General features: G+C 39.6%; 1 protein-coding gene across 3 annotated transcripts in view; it reads right to left on the bottom strand.

Moving 5' to 3' along the window:
* Positions 1-13775, bottom strand: part of kif21a (kinesin family member 21A) — a 56295-nt gene that overhangs the window by 23646 nt on the left and 18874 nt on the right. For all 3 annotated transcript variants that reach the window (XM_061076123.1, XM_061076124.1, XM_061076126.1), the window contains exons 2-11: positions 8361-8583; positions 5792-5974; positions 4508-4648; positions 4020-4151; positions 3365-3535; positions 2720-2835; positions 2163-2358; positions 1816-2005; positions 1595-1661; positions 376-579 (exon numbers count right to left, since the gene is read on the bottom strand). In XM_061076123.1, the coding sequence (XP_060932106.1) occupies positions 376-579; positions 1595-1661; positions 1816-2005; positions 2163-2358; positions 2720-2835; positions 3365-3535; positions 4020-4151; positions 4508-4648; positions 5792-5974; positions 8361-8583 (1623 nt within the window). The remainder of the gene's footprint in view (positions 1-375; positions 580-1594; positions 1662-1815; positions 2006-2162; positions 2359-2719; positions 2836-3364; positions 3536-4019; positions 4152-4507; positions 4649-5791; positions 5975-8360; positions 8584-13775) is intronic.

Below are 13775 nucleotides of genomic sequence, written 5' to 3'. Positions count from 1 at the left end.
TGCAGTAGCCATTATACCATTGCAATGTGCTCTTTGGTTGGCCTGTGGTAATGCTGGTTGTTTCTTTCTGAAACTGTAAAAGCAACCTGCAGTAATTGAGCAATAGCCAAGACAGACTGCTGGACTCACTCCATAGAACCCTGAAGCTGCACCACAGCTGCTGCACAAAGAGCTGTTCACCTCTTTATTGACAAAGTAACTTTTAAACATACAGCGTGTTCCAATTGCACCTAATTCAACAACGTACTTCATTTGGCCTTAACACAAGAGTGAAGCCAGTAAGATAAACGCTTCCTGAGATTTGTGAGCCACAGACAGACAGAGATTCTTTTACATGTATTGTTAATAATAAATGACCACAGCTAATAGTATTACCTTTTCTTTTTCTTTTTCTCACGTTTCTTCAGTTTCTCCAGGTCTTTCTTGGCCAGTTCGATGATGTCAGACGTCTCCTTCTCAGGAGCCAGCATGGGGGAGGAGAAGGGGCCGGACCCTCCGTAGAACGACTGACGGCTGGAGGCACGAGACAGATTCTTCCTCAGATTCTCATTGACAGCTTCACTCTCCAGGAGTTTGGCTCTGAAGAAGAAGTCCAGGGACACAAACACTCACATCAGACTAAGGATAAACACTGTTTGTAGTCCACATGCTCTTATTGTTTATTTTTAGCATGTGTGGCAATTCTCGGATGTGCAAATTTCTTGATTTCCAGGTCCTCTGCTGCTTCCTTCACTCAAACAGTTCTTACACTTAGGCATAAAATGTCTAACTTTGAAAACCCAGGAATAGTCTTGATCAAAAAGTAAGGTATGTTACATCTTTTGGCAGTCTTTAAATCTGTCAGCAAAAAGTTAAAGCACCCTGTGAGTTTATTAGGCATCATTTTCTAAACCTAATGTATCCTTAATGGAGTTAATATTGTTCAATTGTGTTGAAACTGGTTTAAAAAAGGTGTTGATAACACTTTTTATTAACATTTTGGTAGCTCTAGGTCATGGTGCTGTTGAACTGTATTTAAAAAACAACACTTATCAAGAGTCGAGATATTTCTAAAAGAAATACAAAAGGGGTGGTACATTTCAAATATATAAAATATTTATAAATATCCTTATGTAGAAACGTCCCCAACAGTTGGCATCAGTATTGACTCTGTAAGGTCCAAGACGGTTTGAAACAGTAGATGGCGTAATGAGCCTTGTTCAACCATCGATTTAAAAAAAATTTGATAATAAATATTTTATTTTTATTATATTAACCTGCATTAATGTATTTCATCAAAGAGGAGTCGTGTAATTTAGTTTGCAGTTCAAAAAGCTGATGTAAGACTCAGACAGGATGACAAAGACGGAAATAAAGCACAGCGCTCATTTATAAAACAGTTGTGTCGCACGAGCACAAATAACGCTCTTGGTTTTAATGTTGATGATGAAGTGGATGAATAATCTGGCTTCAGTTCACCACCACACCTGCATCTGCTTTTTTTTCCGTCTCCAAACTATCCGTATGCATTGGGTCAGAGTTAGCATACAAGTGCACACACAAGTTTGTTTTTATAGATGCGTTTGACTGAGAAGTGGCGTACGCAGGTGTTTACCTTAGTTCTTCAATCTCTTTGATGTAACTCTGAATCATCTTTCCAATTTCTTCTGTTCCTCCTTCACCTACGAGGGGGAACAAGACAGATTTGTGCTGCGTGAGAAAAACTGTTTCTTATTTTAAAAGCAACATATCATCATTGTAGTCAAAAGAAGAAAAAATAACAATCTTGTAGGTAAATACTTTTCCTAACTAAAGAGTCTGACTGAGCACTCCTACCGGCCTTGGCGAGGGTCTGGTTGGCCTGGTCACTGAGCAGCTGGGTGAGCCGCCCCCTCTGAGCATCAATGGTCTGCTGCATGGCCTTCACCCTCACCCTCAGGTTGCCGTTCTCTGTCTGCAGCATAGAGTTCTCGTGGAACATATCGCTAAAGCTCTCCACACCTTCCTCACCCACCATGCGTTTACCCTGCAAGGAGGGGGGGGGGGGGGGGAAGGAACATGTTTACAAACTGTGGCATGTATTTCAGGGCTTTTGCCACGAATAGCAACTACAATGGAAGAAAGGAGATAAACACTTCAAAAACTGTTTCAGACATCTCTGACATCAAATACTCTCTCCTCACCGTCTTGTACTCCATCAGCTCCATCTGCAGTCGAGCTATTTCTGTCCTCAGAGCGCTGATCTGCTGGCTGGCTTTGTCCTGGTTCACCATGACCTTGTTCTTGATATTCCGGGCTCGGTTGGCATATTTTAATGTGTTCAGCGTCTCCATGAAGTCTCGGTCAGAAGGGCTGCTGCACGCGATCATCACTGTTTGGCTTTGAGAAGGAGGTGGATAATAGTTATGCTTGGTCCAGAAGCACAATTCTTTAAAAGGCTTCAATTACATTTTTAGATTTTCAAGTAAAGTTAGCTGGCAGATTTATTAATAGTCTCATTCTTGTTGAATAATCTTCAATTTGCAGACAGAACATATTGTTTTATCTCCAATTCATTCCTGCATTAATATTACAGTAACATGTTGTGGGCATTATGTCTGATTATTGTGTAGTATTGTTTTGACAGTTTACTGATTTCAAGTTGAAACCTTTAACTAAGCAAGACTTCTGCCGGCATGACAACATAACTAACAAGGAAATTATAGAGATGCCATTTTTGGAAAAAGGCGAAAAAACAAACCTGTTTCCTCCTAACGAGTCCTGTAGGAGCCGGGTGAGTTTGGAGTCTCTGTAAGGCACGTGTGCAGACCGCTTGCCTCGGTCGCCCAAAGCACTGATTACATTCCCCAGAGCGAGCTGCAGCAAAACAGAGGGGAGAAGAAGACGTAGCTGCTTACACTTCAGGAATTTATCTGAGAATATCTGTATGCCTTTACAAATAAAATCCTATATAATGGTTGAAGATGATTTATACAGTCAGTATTTGGCTTAATGCAAATTCCCTAAGTCAGGGACAATGGCTGGAAACTGTCCAAGACATTTTCATCATTGAAAAAAGATAGAGAGTAATGTTTTTTTACAAAAAAGTATGTTGTTAAACTGCTTATATTCTTGTGAATACTTGCGAAATTAAATGTATACTTAAAAGAAAATGTTGTGCTAAAATAATTTATCTAAATTCCTAAATTCTGGTAGCACTCCAGGAATAAGATGTTGAGCTTTTTGTTGGCGAAACAGAAAAACTGAATTTTAAGTTGTGAATCATCCACTAATAACCTTGGTTTGTTGCACACTAGAGTTAAGAACTTTTGCCACTAGATGGCAGTACAACTCTAGAATATCCCAGCCTCAGTGCCTGTGAGAGGTCGAGAAGGAAGAAACTCACCAGTCCACAGTTGATGGAGATGCCCTCTTTGGCTCGATCGCCGGTTGCTCCGGTTCTCTTCAGCCTCTCGGAACCCGCCAGGTCCACAAAGTGAAACTTGGCCGTCAGCGTCTCGTACTCGTCCAGCTCAGAGTTTCCGTTGGAGACTTTGTTATCAGTCTCATTTTCTTGCTGAGTAACAGAAACACACACAAACTCCAGTCATGACTCAGCATTATATTAAATGTGATTCCTGCGTCTTTATCCCAACAAGGTTTTTTCCTTATATCCTGTTAAGAATTTCTCTGAAATATGAGGCTCCAGCTACTTGGAAAATATGATGTCAACTCTACAGGCATTGGAGGCTGAAGTATTTTCTATATTTACATTCTTACTTACAGCTTTACGTTCTCCAGCTGAAAACAGAGTTCAAAAGCATTAAACAATAGTAACCTAAATCAAGGTACAGTCTTTTGAGAACAATTGTAAGAGCCGAAAATAACCTTGTAGTTGAATTAAGATGTATTTTTTACAAAGATGTCTGATAAAAACAACCCTGCAGCCTCGAGCATCTATGCTGCATATATAAATTTAACCTGCACATCTGCCGGCCCTGAGAAAGAGCGGCACTTCATGGTGCTTGTTCAGATGTTGTTCAGTGTTACAGTGCACTAACATTGTCAGAGGCACAAACGCGGACTTGGCACAGGTGGATGGTGAAGATGGCGTGAGAACGGGAGCTCTGGACGTTCATCTGAGTGCTGGCGGTGGTGCGAGACAGAGCACCCAGCTTCAGACACTGGATCATCTGAAGAGGCAGACAAAGAGTTTTAATTGTTAATACAACAAATACTCTCTGCCATTCATGAGAGTAAACATGAGTGCAGTAATGAATAATGAATTCATGAAAGGTTATTTGTAAACACCTCTAGCTGGCAAACAGATTCACAACCAGAATACATGTATTAAATAAATGTTCTAAATAATGCAAAAGATGTTTATACATTTTAATCAACTAACCAGTGCTTGAGAACGAGACAGCAACAGTGTGTGGAATAGCGGAAACCGTATAAATAAAAGGTTTTTAATTTCTATTTTAACTCAAGATACCCCGTCCTGGTCTTTGAATAACTGATTCAGACACACACTGTCTTTCTCCTGTACCTCAGCCTCGGAGGACACGGTGCGTGTGGTCACTCCTACAGTGTAGATTCCTCCGGTGGCGTCTTCGTGAATCTTGATGTGAGATTTCTGCTTTGTGTCTCGTACTGAGTCAAACAGGTCCAGAACTTCCTCATTATAAAGCTGCGTTGGGGCAAAACACGAGAAACACAAGAGACATCACTACAAGATCTCTCAACCTTCAATTTAATTCATGAGAAAATGTAAAAAACAAAATAAAGAAGCAAGAATCAAAACTGCAGTTCATTATGACAATGAAGGCGGTGTATACATTTTTGATTGAAACTGGAATCATCACAATGCCCCTTGAGATGGTTTACATCATAAGCTCTAGTATATCACTAGTATCAGACTGAAGTTTGTGTTTGATGACGTCTGCCTTGATAAATTTAAAGCTACGTTCGGTAATCAAGGAAAAGCTCAGCATGAGCAGGCTACACTGAAATAAAGGCAACTAATATATTCTGCCACCTCCATTCAGCCCTGAGGTCAAATCTACTAACTATTGCTGTAATGCACATGGGAACAAAGTGACCCAAGAAGATTATTGGACAAGAAATGGTGGTAAAAAATGAAATCCCCAAAAACTAAATTATCTTCAGGCAATGATCCTCTAATATTATATTGTCATCCAATGCCAATAACAACGAGTTTTCTCTGTACTACAGTTTAATTAATTTTTCAGTACTTTATTTTAAGTTTCAATGTCTTTGTTTTAAGTGGGAAATATGACACATTGACATGTAAGAAAAAAAGTCAACACCGACGATCAGCGCTAAATATGACCTCTTAAAGCCTCATGTGTGAAATGAAAAATCGCATAATGTGTGAATTCTGTTCATATCTAAAAAGTCTTAGCCACAACAAATCTTCCACATCCCCAGTTCCAAGTCGAGGAATTTAAACCTTGCGACAGCCTGATGGAGCGGCACAACTGTCAACTCACATTATTCCTGTTAACTCTTCCTGTCCAGACTGAGACGCAACCCCCCCCCACATCTCCTAACCCCCCGAAGACAGCTGCTGCAGTTCAATTGTCAGAGTGGATATTTCCGAGTGATGGAGCACCAGTGTCAGGGCTCGTTAAACGAACAGTGTCAACAATATAAGCCTGACCCATGACATCTCTGTAAGGCCTGTCCTCATGCAAAGTGAGAGAAAGATTATATGCTGTTTGTTTTACTGAGTTAATCCCTTTTGGCTCAAAGCAGCAGGTAAAATGAGGAAACATTATTGATTATGATGCAGTAGGATTGGGTGTGGAACCTCGAGAAACTGGGCGTTGATCTTAAACTCTGGGACAGGGCGTCCCTGCTCCTGGGCGGCTTGTCGGCGTTCCTCGATGCCTCTGTACAGGTGGTGGACGGCGCGGGGGATGATGCCCAGCTCCTCCTCCACAAAGTTGACATCAAATCCCGTCCCCATGGTGTAGGTCTTCCCTGAACCCGTCTGTATGGGGAAATGAAAACATCATTCAAAAGAACTGAACACAATGCTGGGTCACTGTACTCCACAAGCACCTAAACTAAATCTGAGAACTGTGTGAAAATAACTTTGACAAAGAGGCACCGAAGATTAACAATGACCTTCCTGGGACCAGGATACCAATTTCACTTCAGTATTTAAAATTCAAAAATAATGTTTTGAAACTTACTTAAACGCATCTATCAATTTTAATTGATTCATTATTGTAACTTGGTGTTATGGTAATTTAATCATTTTAACCCATTAAAAATGTATCACCTTTCTTCTTTTATAACATATTACTATAACACTTGGCTGATCTCAATTTACTTCTCAACAATATTACAAATAGTCAATAAACTGAATGATAAATGATATTTACCATTTTTTTGTTTGTTGAAATTTTCAGTTTTACTAAGATTTTTGTCATATATTTAATAATTGTTGAACTTAATCTGTCATGTACTTTTCTTCAGTTTTTTCCCTTAGACACCTATAATTCCCAAACTTCTTTTTAATACCACATATAACAAGGGCATGAGTAAAGTGGGGAGCTACACATGCAGATGGAGAATTATTCAAGATAAAATAAGTGACTCCTCAGGATGAATTCAGCCACCACACTACATAGCATGTTTCTTCAAGTAAGGCTACTGACGGGAAACTGTGTTGATTATATTTGAGAAAGTTGAGCTGACATGTTTTGACAAAACCAAGAAAGATTATATTCTATTTTTGTATATCTTTCTTCAAATGAACTAAATCCAGGCTTTGATCTTCTGATAAGATTTGTATCTATCTGGTCCACATAATTATATTCTGCAATCACACTGGGTTAAGTTCTTGTGCTGAAGCAGAGTGGGTCGGTCTAAATCTAGATTAGTCCCTGTAAAACCACAGAGGCAAACGAGTCGGATCCAGGCCAAAGCATCAGAAGTAGGACAACAGTGATAGAGGCAGGAACAGGGAAATGTGGATTCATATGGACACACATTTAAGATGCATATCTGTCTAAAAGGTCTGTTTTTGAATCGGGCCAGTGCCACGCAGCAGAAGCTCCATCACCACGGCAACCTGAGCAGCGAGGAGGAGGGCGGAGGAGTGGGTTAAGAGGACCAGACGCGCACGCAATGAACACGGTGGAAATAAAGATGGTGCGTTAAGCAGGAGAATGAGAGAAGAATAGCTGCGATTAGTGATTAACTGCAGACTATATGTCTTTCTTTATTTGTTGTAATAAATCTAAAAAACTGAAAAATATACAGAGAAAGATTTTTCAACTCAGACAGAATTTATCAATTCACCTAAGATTTACTTTCATCAAGACATAAAAATATATAACCTGCACATTTGTTATACATCTTAAAACAGTAAGCTTAATGCAAATACGACTATCGATACCACAAGTAAATCCCTGAAGTGTTCTTCGATGTGCGGCGGCACTAATGAGTTGGTGTGCGTGCAGTGGAAACAGACGTTTCTATGGAGACACATGAATGTTGTGGGATTATGAAGCCTGATCTCCTTGGTGACTTAACCCACTGATTCGCATGATCACCAGATAAATAAATAAACTGAATTCTGGAAATTCAGACACATGAACCAGCTTTGAGTACTGATAATAAATAGAATCATACTTCTGTGATTTTGATGTGTTACCTTCACAAAGGAGGTTATAATTTCATCTGCGTTTATCTGTTCATTAGCAGGATTAAATAAAATCTGTTGGATGGATTACCACAAAAAGTGGTGGAAGGATAGTAAGGGAAGAAATGCTTACATTTATGTGTGGATCTGGAGCCAGTATTTCTTAGTTATCGTTGATGAAAAAAATCCAGGCACATTTAGGGGCTGATAAATGGGGGGTGTGGGGGCTGTGATCCTTATTCGCTTACTCGCTTACTTCGCTTAACTTAGAACATGAAAACCAAGGGAAAACAACTAACCTGGCCTCATCCAAATGTCACCAACACTTCTAAAGCTCAACAAGTAATGTGTTAAATAGCTTTTTTCCCCCACATATAGTATATGGATATAGTCAGGGCAGCTGTTGCCATGTCTTTCCAGCTTTTATGCTAAGCTATGTAAACATTCTCCTGGCTATAACTTGGTATTTTAGTATACTCCATTGTAAGAAAGCAAGAGTATTTCCCTAAATTTCAAACTGTTGGTATGGTTGGACAAATACAAGGTCAGAGAGGCTCAAACATTCCACAACAGTCTCCTTGAGTCTCCTCGTAAATAAATGTCAACACTCCATCTCTCCAGCACCCCTTCTCTTTCAAACACACCCATGCAGAGAGACAAATTCTCTCCATCCACACAGCTATAAAGCATCGCTGCAGCTGAGACACATAGGACAAAAACTTGCCTGTCCATATGCGAAGACGGTGGCGTTGTAGCCTTCGAAGCAGCCATCGATGAGCTTCTCTGTGCATGCGGTGTAGATGGCGTCCTGCTGGGAGTCCATGTCGAACACATAGTCGTAGGTGAAGGCCTTATCCTTCCCCAGGATCACCTGAGGCTCCCCGGGCATCACATACGTACAGATGTGACATCCCTCGATCTTCTCTCTGGCCAGCTGCGGACGAATCCTGCGGCAGATACAATGGATGAGGATTTTGTTGATAAATTGAGATTTTTTTTTAGTTTTTGTGTACATGAAGAGGCCTCTAGTAAAACTGGCAAAAATTTACAAGTATTGGAAATTAAGAATGATATAAATAAATGCACTTATAAAATAGTTATCAAAACTGCTTACTCCTTCGAGCGTCATGGGGGAGGTCAAGCCAATCCTAGCCAACATTGGGCGAGACCCGGTTTAGACCCTGGACAGGTCACCATTGTATCACAGGGCCAACATACAGAGACAAACAACCATTCATGCTCACCATTTACACCTTTTGTCAATTTAAAGGCTCCAATTAACTTAACACTGTATGTCTTTGGACTGTGGGAGAAAGCTAGAGTACCTAGGGAAAACCCACACAGATTCATGGAGAACAAACTCCACACATACACACCCCGACTAAACCGACAAGCTGTGAGGCAACAGTGCTACCAACTATTCCAATTTGCCGCCCTGAGCAATAACACGATTTGTTGATCTATCTGTGCATCTTATTGCCTTGAAACTAAGAAGACAGTCAAAAACAAAGCAAAACTGTGTTCAATGTAAAAATATGTAACCCAAAACCCACATAGCTTTTTATTGTTAAATTAAAAAAAAAAAAAAAATTTAAAACACACATTTATCGTATAAATGTGGTAGGGACTCCTTATGGCAATTGAGAATTTACAAAAAGCCACAACAAAATATTTATATGCCACAATAGTTAAACAGTCTACGGACCTACAAACGGGTCTTACCAACAACTGGAAACTACTTCTCCTAACATTTACATTGCAGAGTGTTTTTAAAGTGTATCCCTTCCCCTATTTATTTTCAAGGACATAAAATAACAGGAAGCACAGTTACTGTAGCTGCTGACAAGTCACTGTAGCTGCTGTTGGGATCAAACCTGTGAGTCAATCTTTGCATGATGGTGAATAAGTTATCAGCACATTTCCAGGAGCTGCTTCATTAAGCAGTTTTATAGCTGCATATTTTGGCAGGCAGCCATTACCTATGATCTACAAACTTAATCCACATGCAAATTATAAAATTGTTGACTACATTATAAACATTGTACACAAATTGTTTTGCAGATTTTCAGTTGCAGATGTGTTTTAATGTAGAACAATACTGACCAGGTCAACATCCGAGTCTGACCCAATACTTTATCTCCTAAAGCTGCCAGCTGGATTAATATATAAAGCTGTATGCTTTAGTGTCTGTCTGAAATACTGGATATTAGGGCTGGGAAAATCTGCCAGGGATTAACTGGTTTAATGTGGAAGTAATTGAGGAAGAGGAGAGGGACATTGGAACTCTGTGTGTGTGTGTGTGTGTGTGTGTGTGTGTGTGTTAGTGTGTGTGTGGATACAAACGTAAGCACTTTTTGAATGTCATCCTGAAGGTTATATAACTGAAACAACCTTCATTAAAAAGGTATACATACTATACATTAAAAAAAGAACATCCTGAATAATTCTGGTTTCCTACGGTTGTTGATGAAAACCTGAGGCAAGTGTCCAACATCGTAAAACCACATTTTGAGACTTGCAGATTCAAAACAAATCCTCCGAAAATCAGAGTTTTATGAGGCCATCTTGGGGTTCAAAAGGTCGGAAGATTATCCTACTAGAAGTTATCCGGAGTGAGTGAGTGACATTGGGCTCCTTAGGCAAAAAAGGCAGGATGCCGACAATCCTGTTTGCTCAGCAACTCCTGATTAATTTTTCAGAAGAAAAGACCACTCAGACTTCTCTCTACAACAACCTACAGTTCTGACGAGGACAACTCAGACGAGGAATCAGAAGATGATCAGAAGGACTAATCGTCCAACAAAAAAGGCACACGCATTTCACATAGCAGAGGTTTTACAAAAACAGGAGCGCAATGTACTGACTGTACTGCTCTCAGAGTAACCCAACATTTCTGGGAAAACTTCCATTTTACTTAAAAACCTTAAACATTGGAAAGCACAACCATCAACTGTGCAGCGACAGATGCACTGATGGAACAAACCCAAACTCAACAGCTTTTAGAAGGCAGGATTCTATTAGTCTGCAGGAGTAGGAGGCTGAAGTAAAAATAAAAATCCAGACATTTATTGAACCAGTTCATCAAACTAATGTGTCAGTAGTACCATCAGACATTGAGTATGAGTCTAAGACTAATTTTCCCAAAAAGATCTGCAGGGACCAAAACATTAGTTTGATGTACAGGAATCTGTTTTTTTGTTTGTTTTTTGCCTGAATCTGCAGCTCTCCTCCACTTTACAGCTTTGTAGTGAGTTTCAGCCTCAGCTCGTTGTTTAACTCTCAAACCCACATGGAACACAGCAGCAAATAATACAACAAATGATTTTAGCATCTGCCCTGTCCTCACTCAGTGGTTAACTGTGACCAAACAGGCAAGTCTTTCAGGAAACATCACTCTGTCACTTTAAAGAAACTCTCCTCATGGGTTCAGCTCACAATTAAGCTTGGAAGAAAAGCACCTGACAGCAAGACTGCCAGTTTCTCTGCCTCTAGCGGATAGAGGCCTCATTGTGCCCCCAAAGATCAGGGGTGAACAATGCTGAGAGCCAAGTACAGTGCAGCCATTGTGTCATTCTCTGTGACACTGGATCCCAGCGCTGACTATAACGCCACAGCTACAGGATTACACGGCTGGACGAAGGCGAGGGAGGAGAGGTAATGTCCTGCCTGGAGGTCATGACATGTCCGTGAATAACGGTCACTGAGTGAAGCCAAAGATGAAAGAAACAACCTTAAAATGCAAACTATTCTTCAGTCTGCTGCTGCTTGTGTTTGGAATATGCAAAGTCTCTGCTTGCTTGTAAAGATGCACAGAGAGGTGCACGATGTTTTGGTCTTGTAAACTATCATGAAGCTGTCTCCAATATAATAATACAGTTGTAGCCTGAAGGATACATTCTGCACCTGACAAAGTAATACAATTTTGACTTCAGGTATTAGTCCTGCAGTAAAAATATAAACATATGAGAATAGTATAGATGAGTAACTGTTCCCACACTTCATGAAGCAGTTGTACTAATAATTGAGGCCATCATTCCTGCACACAGTTTTACAAGAAATACTGGATTAATCTTAACTCCGTTCCCGGCATTTATAGGGAACTGAGTATGACCAGTTTGGAGTAACTAGATCTAATTGAAGGGGACGGCTGGGCCTTAGCAGAGGCAACTTCTGAGTAACATTGTAGTTTGTACTGTGTCTGTTTCACTAAAATGTAATTCAGTGAAAAGGCCTATAAGGCCGGGTAAAGGCATGAGGAGGAGTTTTTGACCACTGCCATGTTTTTGCATGTGGGTTTGTTTATAAATTATATATTATTCTGGCAGTTTCATGCTATTCCTCTCATTAACAGTTGGTGGCATTGATGCAGAAAGAGATTCAGCATTGCAGGGAGGCAAGGAAAAAGAAGAGTGCACGCTAGCAAATATGGATATAAAAAGTTCACAGTTTAAAATATGTTGATAAAAATACGCTCTGTAAATGACATGGCTATAAGGAAAAGTGTAGCCCAAACCAAGTAAAAATTGTGAGACATGATTGAGAAGAATCAAGTATGGAGTACAGCTTTTTAATGATATCCTCATAGGTTATTAAATATTAGAAATCTGGCGCTAACCACATATTCCACAACTACATCCTGGATAAGAAGATGATGTCTAATTAGTTATAACTATCTTCAACTCTGGTGTTTATATATAAAAAACAACATGAAAAAGGCAAGTTGCACTTATATATTGCACTTACATGTAGCACTTGTAGTTTGACTTTTTTGAAGACTAATTGTAGTTAAATGATTCTTGTTGTTCTGGGTTTGTACCCTCATGGTTGAATGCACTTATTGTAAGTTTCATTGAAAAAAAGTGTCAGCTAAATGAAATGTTATTCCTATGGGTTATGTTAATAGAGTTAAATCTTGAGTAATTTGCATGTTGAACATCGTGAATGTTTATTGTCAAATAAAAGGTGCTTATTCCCCGTTATATTCATTTATATTAGGTCTAATGATTCTTAATTTCCAATGTGCACATCAGTCAGGAATAAGTGTTGCTTTAAATATATATAGTTATTTGACTCTCTCTCTTTACAATAACATGCTTTTCATTGGGCTGGCAAACTCATGAACAATGTAATAAAATTGAATGGGCCAGGGGTCACCAAATTTGTGCTTTTAAGGCCTTTTTTTTTTCTCCCAGGGGACATGCTCTACCCCCTGCTGCTACTCCACATCCCTGGTCGAAGTGAGCAAACCAGCACAGTAGAGGTTCTTAGTGGTAACAAGACAAATCAACTGTAACAATGCCGAAGAACCTTCAGGTTCGAGTTTGTTTCCATCATATTCACAAAGTCATTTACATGCTCAAAAGACAACTCCTAACAAGATTATAGAACAATTCTCCGTTAATCTACAGAGCTGATGTTTTCTATTATTTGGATCTCATGGTACTGTTGTAATGCACAATAAACGTGATTCCAGTCAGGAAATCAATTAGCCTCCTTGTCAAATCCATAGTATTTAACCAATAATGGTTTCTTGGCCTGTTAGAATGCTCTAGAAATCTAATCCTTTCCACAAACCACAAGGGGGGTCTTTGTTTCAGACCATTTAACAAACTAATTGGGTGTGTAATCCTGTCTGTTTCATCACGCTCCCACACACACACGCACAAATCCAAAGTATACACACTTTTCACTTTTTATTGTACTGTCTGGATTTTGTTGCAGATCATTTTCTTGTTAAAGAAACACTGATGCTTAAACTATTTAGTTCCACTATCCACAATCCTTTTCTGAGCTAATCCTCTTTGAAAACACACAACAAGAAACAAGCTATACAGGAATATTGTGTTATTAGAGCTAGTCAAGAGCAGGCTCTCCCAAGTATTGGGTTGTATCATGTTGATTTGTTAGTGTTTCAATTCAAATGTTTGTTGTCCAAATGATGGAGAGCAAACTATGAGCTGTTGGATGTTTTTTCAGTTAAGAGATATTGATTTCAGCCATATTACCTTCATGTCTCTATATGAAGCAGCATGATAGGTATATAATTACAGTCTGTGTAGAAATAACTACCAGAGTTCACTGGATTGCTGTGACTCAGGATGGCTGACTCACTTTCTCACTTTCTCTCTCTGCGCACTGA

This window comes from Limanda limanda, chromosome 8 (genome assembly GCF_963576545.1).
Source record: "Limanda limanda chromosome 8, fLimLim1.1, whole genome shotgun sequence".
Lineage (NCBI taxonomy): Eukaryota > Metazoa > Chordata > Actinopteri > Pleuronectiformes > Pleuronectidae > Limanda > Limanda limanda.
This window is presented reverse-complemented; position numbering and strand designations above follow the sequence as displayed.